The 17,600-nt window shown below is 35.1% G+C and overlaps 1 protein-coding gene across 12 annotated transcripts in view; it reads left to right on the top strand.

Annotated features, from left to right (window-relative positions):
• The window catches only part of PHF21A (PHD finger protein 21A), a 163,488-nt gene that overhangs the window by 70,455 nt on the left and 75,433 nt on the right, over positions 1-17,600 (top strand). For 6 of the 12 annotated variants that reach the window (XM_026671264.2, XM_026671265.2, XM_026671267.2 and 3 more), the window contains exons 2-5: positions 4,686-4,727; positions 5,307-5,462; positions 11,913-11,945; positions 13,623-13,688. In XM_026671264.2, coding sequence (XP_026527049.1) covers positions 5,409-5,462; positions 11,913-11,945; positions 13,623-13,688 — 153 coding nt within the window. In that variant the 5' untranslated portion in view covers positions 4,686-4,727; positions 5,307-5,408. The remainder of the gene's footprint in view (positions 1-4,685; positions 4,728-5,306; positions 5,463-11,912; positions 11,946-13,622; positions 13,689-17,600) is intronic. The other 6 variants (XM_087951296.1, XM_087951301.1, XM_087951298.1 and 3 more) reach the window with 2 other exon arrangements.

Below are 17,600 nucleotides of genomic sequence, written 5' to 3'. Positions count from 1 at the left end.
ATGAAGGTAGCAAATTTCTAACATTCCTTCCTCCTATTTTTCCTAGAACAACAGCCCTATGAGGTGGGTGGTGTTGAGAGGGAGTGTCTGGTCCAAAGTCATCCATCCAGCTTTCATGCCTAAGATGGGGACTAGAACTCACATTCTCCTGATTTCTAGCCTGGTGACTTAACCACTAGACATACCTTGCCATAGTTTTTGTTTTTATTTATTCTTGGCAATTTTGCTGACTGCTTTGCTGATGTCAAGGTACGCTACATCTGCTTCTATCATCTGATAAGGAATTGTCCATTGAAAAGATACAATTAATCTAAGATTTGTTCTTGATGAATCCATGCTTATGAAACGGCCTAGAATCTTCCTAGTATTAATATCAGACTAATTAGTCTAAAGCAGGGGTGTCAAATTCACGTTGTCACATGACGTATCATGACTTTTCCCCCTTCACTAAACCAGGCGTGGCCAGTGCATGACACATCCGGCCCATGGGCCGCGAGTTTGGCAGCTCTGGTCCAAAGCTTTCTGGATCCTCCTTTCCTCCCTTTTTTTCCTTTGAAAATTTCTCTGACATCCTAGAATGAAATTCCTCTAAACTAATTTTTAAAAAAGTACCAGTAGTCCTTGAGTTATGACCACAACCAAGCCCTAAATTTCTGTTACTGAGACATTTGTTCAGTGAGTTTTGCCCCATTTTATGACCTTTCTTGTCACATTTGTTAAGTGAATCACTGCATTTGTTAAGTTAGTAACACAGTTGTTAAGTGAATCTGGCTTCCCCATGGACTTTGCTTGTCTGAAGGTCATAAGTGATCCCATGCCCCAGGACACCGCAACCGTCATAAATATGAATCAGTTGCCAAGTGTCTGAATTTTGATCAGTTGACCATAGGGATTCTGCAACAGTCATAAGTCTGAAAATGGTCATAAGTCATTTTTCAATGCTATTATAACTTTGAACTGTCACTAAACGAACTGTTGTAAATTGGAGGTTACCTATATATAATCCCTGACCATTTTTCTATCCAAACTCAGACTTCCATTTTACCCCTTCACTTTTCATTACACAATTATTGATCGTTTCATTGGGGAAGACTGCAGCAAAACCAGTTGAGTCTTTTTTACTGTAGAATGAAATTGTGATAATGAACAGCTCATCTGGAGAATCACAATTGCGATGTGCAGAGCATTAACATATCAAACAGAACAGTTTTAGCTTTGCCGTTTCCTTGATATGTTGTATTCTTTTTATACAATTAAAAGTTCATAGGAAAGTCTGCAAAATCTGAACTCACTTTAATAATCTGAACTGATATCATTCAGTCAGAAATTTACCACCTTTATGAAAAGTATCTTTTTAAAACATCCACTGATGAGCTATGTTGTTGTATGGATATAAACATATTTAATATGATTTATCTTTATTTTAAAGTTATATAATTATTACGTTTTTACAGGCATTCAGATTAAAATTCATTTTTAAGAACTATTTTAGTCATTGTTGAAAATAAATTGCTTGTTTATAAAATAATTAGTTAACTTAGGAATGTGTGTTTTTATGTTGAATTAAAATTAAAATTCATTTAAACTGCTGCAACATTTTGCTGCTGTTTAATTAAATTACCGGTATATGAAATTGTGCTGGATTCTGCACATATCAAAGGAGTAATGTTTTTGTTAAGTATGATCTGACGATAATAAAAAGAAAACCTTTTTTTTAGTTTTGGAAGATGAGTAGTACTCAATATTTCTTATGAACTTATTGTATGTAGTATGTCTAGTAAGTTAGGACTGAAGAAGACCCTGTCAAGTCTTTGAGAAATCACAATAGAGCATTTGATTTTTTTATGTCTTTATTTAATTTCTCACCAGGTTTGCTATAGACATCCTCATAGACACAAATTCTAATCTAAATTTTTCTAGGTTCATTATTATAAGTTTGTCATTATTTGATTTTTATCCTACTTTGTTGGGTGCATGTGTCTATATATATATGTATATGTATGTTTATATCACCTAAGGCAGTGAACATGCCTAATAATCCTGCCTCCTTCATATTTTTCCCACAGCACCAACCCTGAGAGATGGTTTGAGCTGAGAGAGCCCAAAATCACCTAGCTATCTCTTTTGCCTAAGAGAGACCTAGAACTCATAGTCCCCTGGTTGCTAGACTATCTTAACCACTAATGAAATAATCTTCATTTAGGGACCAACATTGAAATTGGCAAAATGAAGTTATTTCTAAGTCAAACCATGATTGTGCTTAAGATCTTACTTAAGCTTTCCTTTGTTTTTTAGGATGTGTGAAGGTCATAAACACAAGCATTGGTTGTAAAGTTAGCTTTTCAGCATTGCCATAACTGTGAATGGTCTCTAAACAAGGCAGTTGTAAAGAGGGATACCTGTACTTCAACTTGACTCTTTCATAGTCAGAATTTAGATACATTTAGATAGTATTTAGATTTTTAAGTATTTATTGTTAATTTAGCTAATATGAGAATTTAGAATCAGAATACATATATCACATTTAAAGAGAAATTACTATGCTATATTCTCGGTTAAATTACTATAAAAGATATTAAAAGAGTTAGAAATTGTATTTTTTTATTCTTGTGGCTCCCTAAAGCTCACAAATAACAGAAATTGCTTGAAGAAATAGTAAGCACTTTGAAGATATTAGGCATTCAATTCATTTTTATGTCCCTTCCGTCCATAATTATGGAATACATTATTCCTATATATTTCATGAAATGGAGAATATGTACACGTTATTTAACAGATGCAAGGTATATTTCATGGATTAGTATGAAATTAAATCTTAGTTTTTAAATTTGTAAGTGATTTGTACCTGTATTTTGAGGCAATATGCATTATAAATCATTTAATACTGTAGTACTGTATGTTTATTGAGGCTTTCTAATAGGAAATATAATATATCACCTTATTAAAAAATTCACTCTACATTTGTGTGTGTGCTAAGATAATTTAGTGTGAATGTGGAATAATTAGGATAACATCATAAATTGTGCAGGAAGTTATATGACTCTTGGAAGAGCTAAGTTTGTTTTTTAGTCTAACTTAATTCAAAAATTTTCTTATGTTTCTGTAATTTGAAAATATAAATAGCAAATCTGCTATTTAGCATAGGCAGTTAGCAAGATTAAAGTGGGAAAAAAATTAAAGTGAAAAAAACACTACAGGCTGATCCAACTTTGATGTAATGTCCTTAAAACAAGTCAAAATGAGGCTCAGTAGTGTGTGTGTGTGGCCTCCACGTTCCTGTATGACCTCCCTACAACGCCTGGGCATGCTCCTGATGAGGTGGCGGATTGTCTCCTCAAGGATCTCCTCCCACACCTGGACTAAAGCATCCCCCAACTCCTGGACAGTCTGTGGTGCAATGTGGCGTTGGTGGATGGAGCGAGACATGATGTCCCAGATGTACTCAATTGGATTCAGGTCTGAGGAACGGGCGGGCCAGTCCATAGCATCAATGCCTTCGTCTTGCAGGAACTGCTAACACACTCAAGCCACATGAGGTCTAGCATTGTCTTGCATTAGGAGGAACCCAGGAAACAAGCACCAGCATATCTTCTCACAAGGGGTCTGAGGATCTCATCTCGGTACCTAATGGCAGTCAGGCTACCTCTGGCAAGCACATGGAGGGCTGTGTGGCCCCCTAAAGAAATGCCACCCCACACCATTACTGACCCACTGCCAAACCGGTCATGCTGGAGGATGTTGCAGGCAGCAGAATGTTCATGGCGTCTCCAGATCCTGTCACGTCTGTCAGACATGCTCAGTGTGAACCTGCTTTCATCTGTGAAGAGCACAGGGTGCCAGTGGTGAATTTGCCAATCTTAGTGTTCTCTGGCAAATGCCAAACGTCCTGCACGGTGTTGGGCTGTAAGCACAACCCCCACCTGTGGACGTTGGGCCCTCATATCACCCTCATGGAGTCTGTTTCTGACCGTTTGAGCATCCACATGCACATTTGTGGCCCGCTGGAGGTCATTTTGCAGGGTCTGGTAGTGTTCCTCCTGTCCCTCCTTGCATAAGGGCAGAGGTAGCGGTCCTGATTCTGGGTTGTTGCCCTCCTACGGCCTCCTCCACGTCTCCTGATGTACTGGCCTGTCTCCTGGTAGCGCCTCCATGCTCTGGACACTACGCTGACAGACACAGCAAACCTTCTTGCCACAGCTCGCATTGATGTGCCATCCTGGATGAGCCACTTGTGTGGGTTGTAGACTCCGTCTCATGCTACCACTAGAGTGAAAGCACCACCAGCATTCAAAAGTGACCAAACCATCAGCCAGAAAGCATAGGAACTGAGAAGTGGTCTGTGGTCTCTACGTGCAGAACCACTCCTTTATTGGGGATGTCTTGCTAGCTGCCTATGCTTTCCACCTGTTGTCTATTCCATTTGCACAACAGCATGTGTGTGTGTGTGTGTGTGTGTGTGTGTGTATAGTATTCAGCTTTGTTCGGGTATTTTCCCACGTCATTATAGTTGTGCTTTTAAAGTTGTAGCAACATTTCGGCAGAATCTATAATAATAATATAATAATATATATGTTCATAATTTCATAAAAAGTTTTTTGACAATTGTCTCCTAATTGTATTTTTTATTATTCAAAAGTTAGTATTGATATATTGTTAACGGATCAATTCCTCTCTCTCTTTTGTAGGGGGGCTAGAGGGCTGAAGAGGATACTTGTTTAGCAAAGTTGGTAAGCTGCTTTACTCTTGCAGTTTCTATTCAAGTTAATTTAGAATGTACACTTTTTAGCTTGACATCAGTTAAATAAAGTATATTGTGTGAAATATTTATTACAGAACATAATGTTCTCAGAAGGGGATCTTAAAGCACCAGTATAAACTTGGTATATAACACTTTAAAAGGTGGCAAAAAAGGTCTAGATTCAGAATTATTTAATTGTAGTTTTTAATATTTTATGGCTATTAGAATGGCTCTGAAAAAATGTTACAGATCTTTTGTAAATTAATTACTGGAAGAAGTGGTTTAGTTTCTCGGTATTATCTTATTTTCATTTCATATAAAGTGTGTGTCAGTGTGTGTGTGTGTGTGTGTGTGTATATGGAGTGAATATTTAGTATTTGTCATTTGTTTTAACATGATTTTACGAATATATTTTCAATTTTATGGACATTTATTATGAAATAAGTTACATCAGACTTTTAGAACTTAGTGTCAGATAAGTGTATGACTCCTAGTTGTTGTGTTCTGTAGAACAATTATGCTGTAAAGTTGTTGATTTTTCCCCTTTTATTAAAATACTTTTTTATAGGACTACTGTAAAAGCAAAGTTTTTCTTTTCATTCAAACAAGCATCTGAAGGTGTGGGGGATTTGGTAACCTCAACAGCGCAAGAAAGTGGAGAAGGCAGAGAATGGAGTTGCAGACTCTACAGGAGGCTCTGAAAGTAGAAATTCAGGTTCACCAGGTAAATAACTTTTTTCCCTTTGTTTCGCTTGCAAAACTTATTAGAAACAACTCTAATTTCAAGAGATTGGGCTAAAAATACTAGTTTCTTGGTAAGTTTTGGCACATTTCTAAATTCAGCATTATGGTTAGTGTTCGTCTGTTTTTATTTCTGATGTTTGTTGTCCACAATTTTCTGGGACTTGAAGTATTCATTGGTCTTCCATAAAATATATACTTCACATACACATACATTTGAAATTTAAAACGTGTATTATTTAAAGGTCTTAGGAGACAGAGACAGAAAAAGCATAGAAATACAACAAAAATGAATTTAGTTAAGTGTGCTCTTTTTAACATTTTTAATACTCCACCAATTCTTTTCTAAGCCAGGTGAGTTCTTTACCTTTTTTTCAACTTTCTGAAACCATGTGTTACCAAACTATTTCCTTGTTTTCAGCTCATATGGTTATTGAACATGAGGTGAACATACACAGTTCTTACAATCCATGCAACATTAAAAACAGATATGTAATTCATGAAACTGATCACAAAATTTGGATCCTATAAGTTTCTGAAATGGTTTATAAAATTTATAAACTTTACACTCTGACCTTGAAAGCAGCATGTATACAGATACTGCAAGACACTGTAACTGACAGGTATGCCTTTTTTGTCTTATTGTCTTCCTTACAAAGTTGTAAGGACATAATGCTATGATTTTAACATTTATTTTCTCTAAAAGGTACAGTAATTTGGCTTTGAATGGAAAAACATTGAAGTCACTCTGGTCTCTATTATCAAGATTTAAGTGGGTGAACTTTAAGGAATTTCTTTTTCAACTTTGTTCATTTGAATTATTGGTGAAGTGCTAATATCTACTAAAGAGATTCCAGCTTATGCTGGTAACCAAAGTGAACAGAAGTTGCCCCTGGGCTAATACTTGAATGCCAGTGAATAAATAGCTTGCATATTCAGGAGGTTCCTGCAAGACGGATAGAACACTTTCAGTTTTGTGTTAATTTCCAATAGGTTAATAACTTTTGAGTATTTATTTCTAAGTTACCCGCCTTTTAAGATGGCTATTGGCATTTTAACTCCAGACATTTTAGATACTATTGATTGTCTAGGTTATCTCCAACAGTTGTTCAAACTGTTATAGTTTTCTTGATAGCGGACCTATAATGAGAAAAATCAGGGAGAGTACAATCCTATTATTTTTTCAAACTTTTCAGTTTAGAAAATTGAGATTGATATCAGTTATTTCAAAGATAAACTAGGAATACCCCAGAACCTCATTCTACACATGCTACCAAAATTCATTGGCAAATAACGCTTTAAATTTTATGGCAGAGAAGTAGGAAACAACCTATTTAAAAGAGGTGCTCTTTTCATCTGTGTATGTATGCCTTCAAGTTAGTTTACACCTGGTGACTTCATGGACAGTTTTCTAAGCAATATTTTTGTAAATGGTTTGCCATTGCCTTCTGAGAACTGAGAAGAATTCTGTCCTAAGGCAGGTCTAGAACTCAATTCCCTCCACTTCTAGTCCAGTGCTTTACCATGAGTTTGAACAGGCTCTTTTGGAAGAATTAGGAATTTTTAAAAAGTTAAAAATATCCCAAATTGTATGTACTTGAGATTTACAATTACTGGTATATATAAAGTTCAAAAATAGCTTTAAATATGTTCACTTACTTTTAAAATGATGACAAAAGAAATGTGTATTTTAATAAATACATGTACACAAAATGTATCGTAGAACTTTGTAACTGGTTTAAACAGCTTGAATTTGTGAGGCAGTGATGGCAAAAGTATGCTGTCTGCTAAGATAGTGATACCTTTCTTCCAGATCTTTCTGAAATACAGGTTAGGCAATTGCCAGTTAAAGAATGTTTGTTTATCTACAAATCTTTAACTTGTGGTTTGTTTGACTTTGTTCTGATCCTGTCCACTTTACTCTTTAACTCTTACCCTTGGCATGCCACATAATGCTGAATGCTTCCATCAATTTGGAAAAGATAATCTTTTCATACCAATTGAGGTATAGTTTACTTCTTGATATGTGTCTTCTGGGAATTGGGAATTCCTTCAATAGTAGCATTTGAACCTGGGATCATTGTTTCCACAAGGTGGTGCTAGGGAACTATTACTCTGTATTTTGACACTATTTTGACATATAAAATAGCCCTGTATTTTATCTCCTATAATATTAAAGAACATTGTGCAATCTTTCAGATCATCCATTGTTTTGGGATGATAGCTCTGATTTCAAGTGAGTTAGTAAATCTGTATCTCTGTGTATCCGTATCTTATTTAATGGAAAGACTGAATAAGAGCTGTTGCACTGTATCTATGAAAAAGCTAGATTTGACAGTAAGAAATTCATCAAATTGAATCAATTATAGTCAGTGTGCCATTTGTGGCCCTCCCAATACATGGAAACTGGGCAGAATAAACTTCTGCAACCCACTTTATACATAGCTCGCTACAAAAATATCTCAAACTTTAATTGTTAGGCTTTTGAGTAAAAAAACTACATTGCCCAGACACCTTCCAGAAAATGCTTTAGAAACTGGATTGCCTTAAAGGAGGCATGCATATCAGAAAAACTGTACATAGGATGAAAAAGATTTGATAGATGCTTTCTTGAAAAAAATTTTGATGGCCAAATATGGCTTGGATTACATTTGAAAAATTGTTCCAGCTCTTAAAATTTGATTATATCAAGGTTTGATTATACAATGCATTCAGTAAGTATTCAGACCCCCTTCACTTTTGTCAATTTTGTTATGCTGCTGCCTGATTCTATAGTTGTTGAAATTCGTTTTTTTTCTCATTAATCAGTATTCCATAACAAAGTGAAAACAGAATTTTAGAAATGTCTATAAATTCATTAAAAAGGAAAAAAATGAAACATCACATTAGCATAAGTATTCAGACCCTTTGCAACAACACTTGAAGTATAGCTCCAGTGCTCCCTATTTCTCTTGATTGTTGCTGACATGTTTTTACACATTGATTGGAGTCTACCTGTGGTAAATTAAATTTATTGGAGATGATTTGGAAAGGCAGAGATCTCTTTGTAGAAGGCCTCACAGCTGACAATACATACTGTAGCAGAGCAAAAGCCATGAGGTCAAAAAAACTGCCTGCAAAAGCTCACAGACCAGGGTTATTGCAAGGCTCAGATCTGAGGAAGACTTCAATAAAATTTCTGCTGCACTGAAGGCTCCTAAGAACACAGTGGCCTCTTTAATTCTCAAATGGAAGAAGTTTGACACAACCAGGACTCTTTTAAGAGTTGGCTGCCTGGTCAAACTGAACAATCGGGGGGAAGGGCCTTAGAGAAGTGATCAAGAACCCAATGGTCACTGATTGAGCTCCAGAGATCCTGTGTGGAAATGGGACAGAGTTCCAGAAGAACAACCATCAATACAGTCCTCTACCAATCTGGGCTTTATGGCAGAGTGGCTAGATAAAAGCTGCTCCTTAGTACAAAACACATGAAACCCAGCTTGGTGTTTGTAAAAAAGCACCTGAAAGACTCTCAGACTGTGAGGAACAAGATTGTCTGGTCTGATGAAACCAAGATTGAACTGTTTGGCCTCAATTCTGAACGTTATGTCTAGAGGAAACCAGGCACCGCTCATTACCTGCCCAGTATCATCCCAACAGTGAAGCATGGTGGCGGCAGCATAATGCTGTTGGGGTGTTTTTCAGCAGCAGGGACTGGCCGACTGGTCAGGATTGAGGGAAAGCAGAATGGAGCAAAATACAGGGATATCCACAATTAAAACCTGTTCCACAGTACTCAGGATCTCAGACTGAGCTGAAAATTCACTCTCCAATATGACAATGATCCTAAAATCACAGCCAAGACAACACAGGGGTTATAACTCTGAAAATGTCCTAGAGTGGCCTAGCCGGAGCCTTGACTCTATTGAACATCTCAGAGAGACCTTAAAATGGCTCTCCTGAAAATGGTTATCACCCAATTTGACTGAGTTAGACAGGATTTGCAAGAAAGAATGGCAGAAAATCCACCAATTCAAGTGTAAAGAGCTTGTCGCTTCATACCCAGAAAGACTCAAGGCTGTAATTGCTACCAAAGGTGCTTCATCAAAGTACTGAGTGAAGGGTCTGATTACTTAGGCCAATTTGATATTTCAGTTTTTTCTCTTTAATAAATTTACAGACATTCCTAAAATTTTGTTATTATGGGATATTGAGTATAGATTAATGAGAAAAATACGAATTTTAACAACTGTAGAATCAGGCTGTAGCATAACAAAATTGACAACAGTGAAGGTGGTCTAAATGCTTTCTGAATGCACTGTGGGCAAAATCATAGGACCACATCCATATATTTTTAAGCAGAAGTAAGCTGAAAAACATCCTATGTAAGTAGAACTGACATAAATTTGAGTTGAAGACACACAACAAAGTCTCACATTCAAAGTCTCACATTACCTTTAATCCTTCACATATTTTGTCAGTTTTTCATCACAGACAGATCAATAATGTTTTTTTTAGATTTTTGTTTATTATTTTGCTGTGTATATGTAAAATGTACATATATAAACATTTTTACTTAAATTCTTTGATCCTGATGCTGTTGTAACTTCTGACTTGCAGTCTTTGATTAAGGTTTTGTGTCTTCTACTTGAATATTTCTAAAACAGTGTCTTTATTAGAAATTGAAACATGTAAAATGAAATTCATGTAATCTATGTGACCTTTAGAAAAGTAAGTTTGAATGCCTTATCTTTTTAATTTAATGATGGACTGTTTTAAACCTATGAAATAAGATTCTATTGACCTTAAAATTGTTAATTCAGCAAAATAATCATACTTTGGAGACTTGTGATAATGTTTAATTAAGGTTTTTTTTTTTTGGTTATTGGAGATACAATAAAGAAGTTGGAAGGTGAACTAACACAGTTCAGGCTTATAATACTTTGGCTACATTTTGGACTGAAAACATAGGATTGTAAGTGCAACTCTATAAAGAGTGCTGCCACTCAGTGATGCACACATTCCTCTAATTATATCTAGTAAAGGAAATATGTCAGTGTACCAAGATTAATAGATACTTTGTGATGGGATGATAGTTACTCAGATTTGCATCTGACTTTGATGATGTCAGTTGTTTGTCACTCATACGATGTAAATTTGATATTTGATTGCTACTGAAGAAGTGTTTAGAATGCTGCCCCTTTAGATTTTTGGAGTTCCATTTACATCATTGTAGTCTATGGCAGTGGAACACTGTTGACTTGATCCTTGCCTATCTTGGCTGATAAGATCTAACAAAGCAATTATTGACTTGGTAAGCATGAGTGGCATTGAATTTCTTGTAATCACTTCTGAAGGAGGCAGTATATGCCCTTTCCTAAAGAGAATCTCCATGGATCCAAAAAAGTTAATATTCCTGCTTTGACTATAATTACTGAGAGTCAACTTTAATTGCTCTTAAATTATTCTAGTTACCACTGGCCTTAATGCTATACTTAATGGAGGTAGACAATTTGCGGGGACTTATAGGCACATTATGTTTTAATAGACTTCTATGACCACTCATTTCAATTACAAGTAGTCCTCGACTTATGACCACAATTGAGCCCAAAGTTATGTTGCTGAGGGAGACATTTGTTAAGTGAGTTTTGCCCCATTTTACAGCCTTTCTTGCCACAGTTGTTAAGTGAATCACGGAAGTTATTAGTAACACAGTTGTTAAGTGAATCTGGCTTCCCCATTAACGTTGCTTGTCAGAAGGTTGCAAAACCTGGGATATTGCAACAGTCATAAATATGAGATGTGAAGTGTCTGAAGTTTGATCATATGACTGTGGGGATGCTGCAATGGTCATATGCGTGAAATATGGTGATAAGTCACAAGTGCCATTGTAACTTTGAATGGTCATTATATGAACTGTTGTAAGTTGAGGACTTCCTGTATATGACTCTGGGTAGCTAATAACATTAAAAATATAAACCATATTAAAAAAATAAAAACATATAAAGCCTGGGACAAATTATAAAAGACATCAGTCAATACAGGCTTGAGCACAGAATCAAGTCTTCAAGATAGGACTTATCTCAAGCCAACAGAGACATGGCCAACCCAACCTCTAAAAGATGGATGCCATAATAGGAAAGGTTCTATTAGATGATATTTCTTAAATGGTATCCAGAGCATGCCTCTCCTGTTTGATCAGACAGAAATGGTAGAGACAACTAGGGAGAGATAGTCCCATAAGTAACCTGACTCCAAGCCATAAAGGGCTTTTAAGGTGACTAATAGCACCTTGAATTGCACTTGGAAGTATACTGGTAGTTATAACAGTTGATGTAGCAGTGGTGTTAACATTTGTTGAAAAACTGGCAGCACTAAACTTGTCTTTGCTGGATCTTACTAGAATCTTGGAAAGTTATAGAAAGTACTAACAAAATTTATCTTCTGTTTTCAGAAATTGGTTGCCCAAATGAAACAGGATCCACAGGTAAAATATGTTTTATTTGTACTCTTAATTGAATATGATATTATTAATGTTTAATACAATATCCAATTTTGTGTGTTTGCCTGGATTACTTTTCAAAATTAAATTAAAACATTCATAAAACATATTTAGTATATAAGTAGTAGTATGTTTGATGCTTTGTTTTGCTCTTCAGAAAATTGTGATTAATTTTGGGTTTGTGTTAAACCAGTGCCTTAACACTTATGCTTGCTTTAATTCATAGTTTGTAATTCTTGTTTGACAGACAAGCAAAATCATAAGTCACTATCACGGGGTGAATCTGTAATTTGCTTTGAACGCAGAAGTAAAATTAAACAACATGGAGCTAGAATAGTGAATGAGGTCTGACATGCAGTCATGTTACAGGTAGACTGCAGTTGAGCCCAACATTTCTCTTGCTTAAGCAAGATAGTTCTTAAGTTAGTTTTGCCCCATTTTACAATCTTCCTGGCCACAATTGTTAAGTGAATCACTGCAGTTGTTAATTGAATCATTTGGTCATTAAGAGAATCTGGGAAGGTTACAAATGGTGATCACATGACCCAGGAGAGTGCAACTGTCATAAATACATGTCAGTTGCCAAGCACCCAAACATTGATCATGTGACACAGGGATGTTCCAGTGGTCATAAGTGTGAAAGCTGGTCATAAGTTTTTGTTTTCAGTAACTTTGAATGATCACTAAGTGAATGCTCATAAGTTGATATTCCAGAATAGACCTATATTTTTATTATGTATGAATTAAATAAGCAGTAGTATCAAATTATATAGTTTAGTGTTATTGTTTATAATTTTTCAAACTGAAAAAGTTATTCTATGCTTTATATAGAAGTTATGACAGATTATATAATTCAGGTTGTACATTTCCTTATAAAATAGCCATTTATGCATTGAATATTGAAGGAATATTTTATAATTGTAGCGAAATTAAATATCCTATAATACAGGGCACATAGTTGCAATATTATCATATAGAAAAGGGCTGTGCAAACCATTTAATAGGGTGATTGGTGAAGCACTGAGTTCTGGGTACTGTAGTTTCTGCACATTTGTATATAGTCTCAATCAAAGCATTGTCTACATGTACACTACTCTAGTAAATTGTGTTCGAATTTGAAATAAAAATTCAAGATTTATAGCTAATAACTATTACTGAGTTTATCATCTTGCCTTAAATGTAGAGAATAGAATTCCAGTAATCTTGATTTTAAGGAACTTGATAATGTTCAGTGAATTTATAATACATATGTATATGAATTAAAACTTTTGAAGTATATCTGCTTTTACCTCATGCACATTGTAAGATCCAGAGGCTGGAGATCAGATTTAGAGATGGGTGATAGTTTTTAACGATCTTTTAAAATAATTTCATTTTTTCTTTGCAAAGAATAGCCTATAGAGCTTCCATATTTGCTTTCATACATCATTTAAAGTCCTCTTGTCCTTATGAATCATTTCCAGTAAATCATACTTCATATTTTGCCTTCTGTCAACTGACATTAGCCTGAGAGTCACTAAACAAATGTAGTACCAGGAAATTCAAATGTTCTTTGTACATTTAGATTATTTATTATTTTGGTGTATTTTTGCTTTATTAAGCAGTCTTATTGCAAATCTGTATTAATAAGCAGAATTGTTGTTATACTTTTTTTCTAAGCAGAATGCTGACTTGAAGAAGCAGCTTCATGAACTCCAAGCCAAAATCACAGCTTTGAGTGAAAAACAGGTAGGGAACTGGTATATCTTTGACATGGATTCCAAACATTTACTACTTTAGCAATTTTGTGTGTGTTTAAAAATAGATGCAGCAAGCTAGCATTTTAGATTTTCTTTAGTGTATATACCAGAACAGAAATAATTATTTTGTATTTGTATCGTGTATCTATGTATGCCTTTGAGTCCTACAGTCTTTGACTCATAGCAGCTACTTGGAAAAGTCAATGCAATTTTCTTTTGCCAGTTTCTCAGGACTGAGTAAGTAACTGGATTGAAGTCATCCAGTTGCTTTTTGTGCCTAAGGCAGGACTGGAATTCATGGTCTCCTAGTTTATAGTCCAGTGCCTTTAACCACCACACTAAACTGAATCTCATTTAGGACAATATTTTAAGTGCAGTTTATCTGGGGATGTGCGGGAATCTAGCTTTATAACTGTAATGTTATAAAAGGGTATTGTGTATACTCTATAAGTATACATTTTGATGAATATGAATGTACAAAATATTTGATGAATTACAGGAGAGATGTTTAATATACGATGAAAGAGCTGTTCCTTAATAAAATAAAAGATTCCAGGGTCTTCAGAATTAGCTAAGTAATTCAATATCTTTAAATAAGTAGTATAATTTAAAACAAAAAAACAAATACAGTGGTACACCTAGAGACCTAACTGAATTTGAACAACTTATAATACAAAACTAAGAACTTTTATTGGGGTTTATTTATAAGTCGTTATTCAAATAGAGTACAATCTAGAAATTAAGTTAAACATTTTAGGATTTAAGTAGGACAATTGACTTGCAGCAATGACTGAGAGAGATTAAGTTTACCATGAATATTAGGAAAAATTGATATAAGATGTTTTGCCATTGATAAATTATCCTAGTGTTTATTGCCAAAACAAATAATTCCTTTTCTGAAAATGGCTGGAAATGCAATAATGAGACTGAATTATTCATACAGTATTTGGTAGCAATACATAAAGTCCAACAATTCTGGAAGATAAATTATTTTTATATTTATTTATTATTAGATAATTTTAGAAGTTGAGTCACCTTATCTGCATTTATTTTTCTGTAAATATTACTAAACCTGATATTGCTACCAAATATATTGTATTAGCTCTGTGTAACTAAGCTGCAAGAAGTTTTCTGTAGAATAGAATACAGAATACAGTAATTTATTGGCCAAGTGTGGTTGGACACATGAGAAATTTGTCTCTGGTGCATAAGCTGTCATTCTACATACAAACGTGATATAATCAGTGTACATATAAAGAACATGTACAATAAATAATAAATGTATGTACAAACAAGTTAATATAATCATAAAATACCAATAGGAAAAGGTAGTACAAAAGATGAGGATATATATGTATGTATGTATGTATATGTATATGTATATGCATGGTATTCAGCTTTGTTCGGGTATTTTCCCACGTCATTATAGTTGTGCTTTTAAAGTTGTAGCAACGTTTTGGCAGAATCTCATCTGCCATCATCAGGCTTCTGTATTGTGTTCGTCTGTGAGTCAGACTGAAGACATATATATATATTCATTCTTAAGTTTTCGCGGGTACTTACATGTATGGTATTCAGCTTTGTTCAGGTATTTTCCCACATCATTATAGTTGTGCTTTTAAAGTTGTAGCAACGTTTCGGCAGAATCTCATCCGCCATCATCAGGCTTCTGTACAGACCAGACACAATACAGAAGCCTGATGATGGCAGATGAGATCTGCCCAGCGGCTGCAACTTTAACAAGCACAACTATAATGATGTGGGAAAATACCTGAGCAAAGCTGAATACCATACATGTAAGTACCCGCGAAAACTTAAGAAAACATATATATTATTTATTTATACATACATACATACATACATACATACATACATACATACATACATACATATGTAGGTCTAGGTGTGTTCGGGTCTTTTCCCATGTAAGATTAAGAGTATCTTGGTGACGTTTCGGCGAGGTCCCACTCGCCATCCTCAGCTGGTGCTTTCGGCTTTTCCCGGGGAGGGAAAAGACCCGAACACACCTAGACTTACATACCTGTACCCGTGAAAATCTACGAAAATGTATGTATGTATGTATGTATGTATGTATGTATGTATGTATGGTATTCAGCTTTGTTTGGGTATTTTCCCACGTCATCGTAGTTGTGCTTTTAAAGTTGTAGCAACGTTTCGGCAGAATCTCATCTGCCATCATCAGGCTTCTGTATTGTGTTCGTCTGTGAGTCAGACTATCACAGCCGTTTCAAAGCTGTGTGTATGTGTGTGTGTGTGTGTGTGTGTGTGTGTGTGTGTGTATATATATATATATATATATATATATATATATATATATATATATATATATATATATATATATATATATATATATATATATGTTTTCTGAGGTTCATTTGTATGTGGATCTTTGGTTATTCGGGTTTCTCCCGCGTAAGATTCAAAGTATCTAGGCAACGTTGGCGAGGTCCCACTCGCCATCTTCAGGCTGGTGCTTTCGGCTTAGTGCCAGTGCAAGCAGTGCCTTACGCGGGAGAAAACCCGAATAACCAAAGATCACATATATATATATATATATATATATATATATATATATATATATATATATATATATATATATATATATATATATATATATATATATATATATACACACACACACACACACACACACACACACACACACACACACACACATTCTTAAGTTTGGTATTACATGATATTTTCGGGTATTTTCCCACGTCATTGTAGTTGTGTTTTTAAAGTTGTTTACTTTACAACTTTAAAAACACAACTACAATGACGTGGGAAAATACCCGAACAAAGCTGAATAACATACATACATACATACATACATATGTGGATCTTTGGTTATTCGGGTTTTCTCCCGCGTAGAATTGGAAGTATCTAGGTGACATTTCGATGAAGTCTCATTCATCATCTTCAGGCTTGTGTCTTCAGCTTTGTGCTTCTCAGAGTAATGTGAGCTTGCAGCTGCTTCCTTTTAACTGCTAGTGGGGGTGTGACTTGATATATACATACACACACATATAAATGATCCTTATATATATGACAGTACTGTGATAGTTAGGTGTTCAGCAAAGTGATGTCAAGAGGGAAAAAGCTGTCCTTATGTTTAGTTGTTTTGGCATGCAATGCTCTATACCAGTTCCTGAGGGGAAAGTTTGAAACAGTTTATGACTGGAATGTGCGGTGTCTGTAGATATTTTCTCAGCCCTTTTTTTGACCTGTGCTGTATACTGGTCCTCAGTGGAAGGCAGATTGGTTGCAATTGTTTTTTTCTGCAGTCCTAACTATCTGTTGAAGTCTATACCTGTCCTATTTAACAACAACACTAGAGCGCACAACAGATATAAACTAAATGTAAACTACTCCAAACTTGATTGCAGGAAGTATGATTTCAGCAACAGAGTGGTCAATGTCTGGAACTCACTACCTGATTCTGTTGTCACCTGCTCAAACCCCCACTCCTTTACCCTCAAACTAACCTCTGTTGACTTCATCCCATTCCTGAGAGGTCTGTAAGGGGCGTGCATAAGCGCACAATCGTGCCTACTGTCCCTGTCCTATTGTCCCCAATTATTAGTTCCTATTTCTTGGATTTAAACTTATGTTTATTCTTGTTTCTGTTATATTGTAAGCTTTTGAAAAATAAATAAAAATAAATAAAAATATCTGATTGTTGTAGCAAACCAGACAGTTATAGATGTACAAATTACAGATTCAATCATTCTTCCGTAGAACTGTATCATCAGCTCCTAGGGCAGTCTGAATTTTCTGAATTGATGCAGGAAGAACATTTTTATTGTGGCTTTTAATAGTTTGGGTGATTCTAATGTTAGGTGTAATAAAATAAAAATAATTTATTTAATAATTTATT

Source organism: Notechis scutatus, chromosome 1 (genome assembly GCF_049901735.1).
Source record: "Notechis scutatus isolate UNSWTSFEM ecotype Mainland chromosome 1, rNotScu1.2, whole genome shotgun sequence".
In the NCBI taxonomy this organism is placed as follows: domain Eukaryota; kingdom Metazoa; phylum Chordata; class Lepidosauria; order Squamata; family Elapidae; genus Notechis; species Notechis scutatus.
Note: the sequence above shows the minus strand (reverse complement) of the source record. Positions and strands in the feature narration are given on the sequence as shown.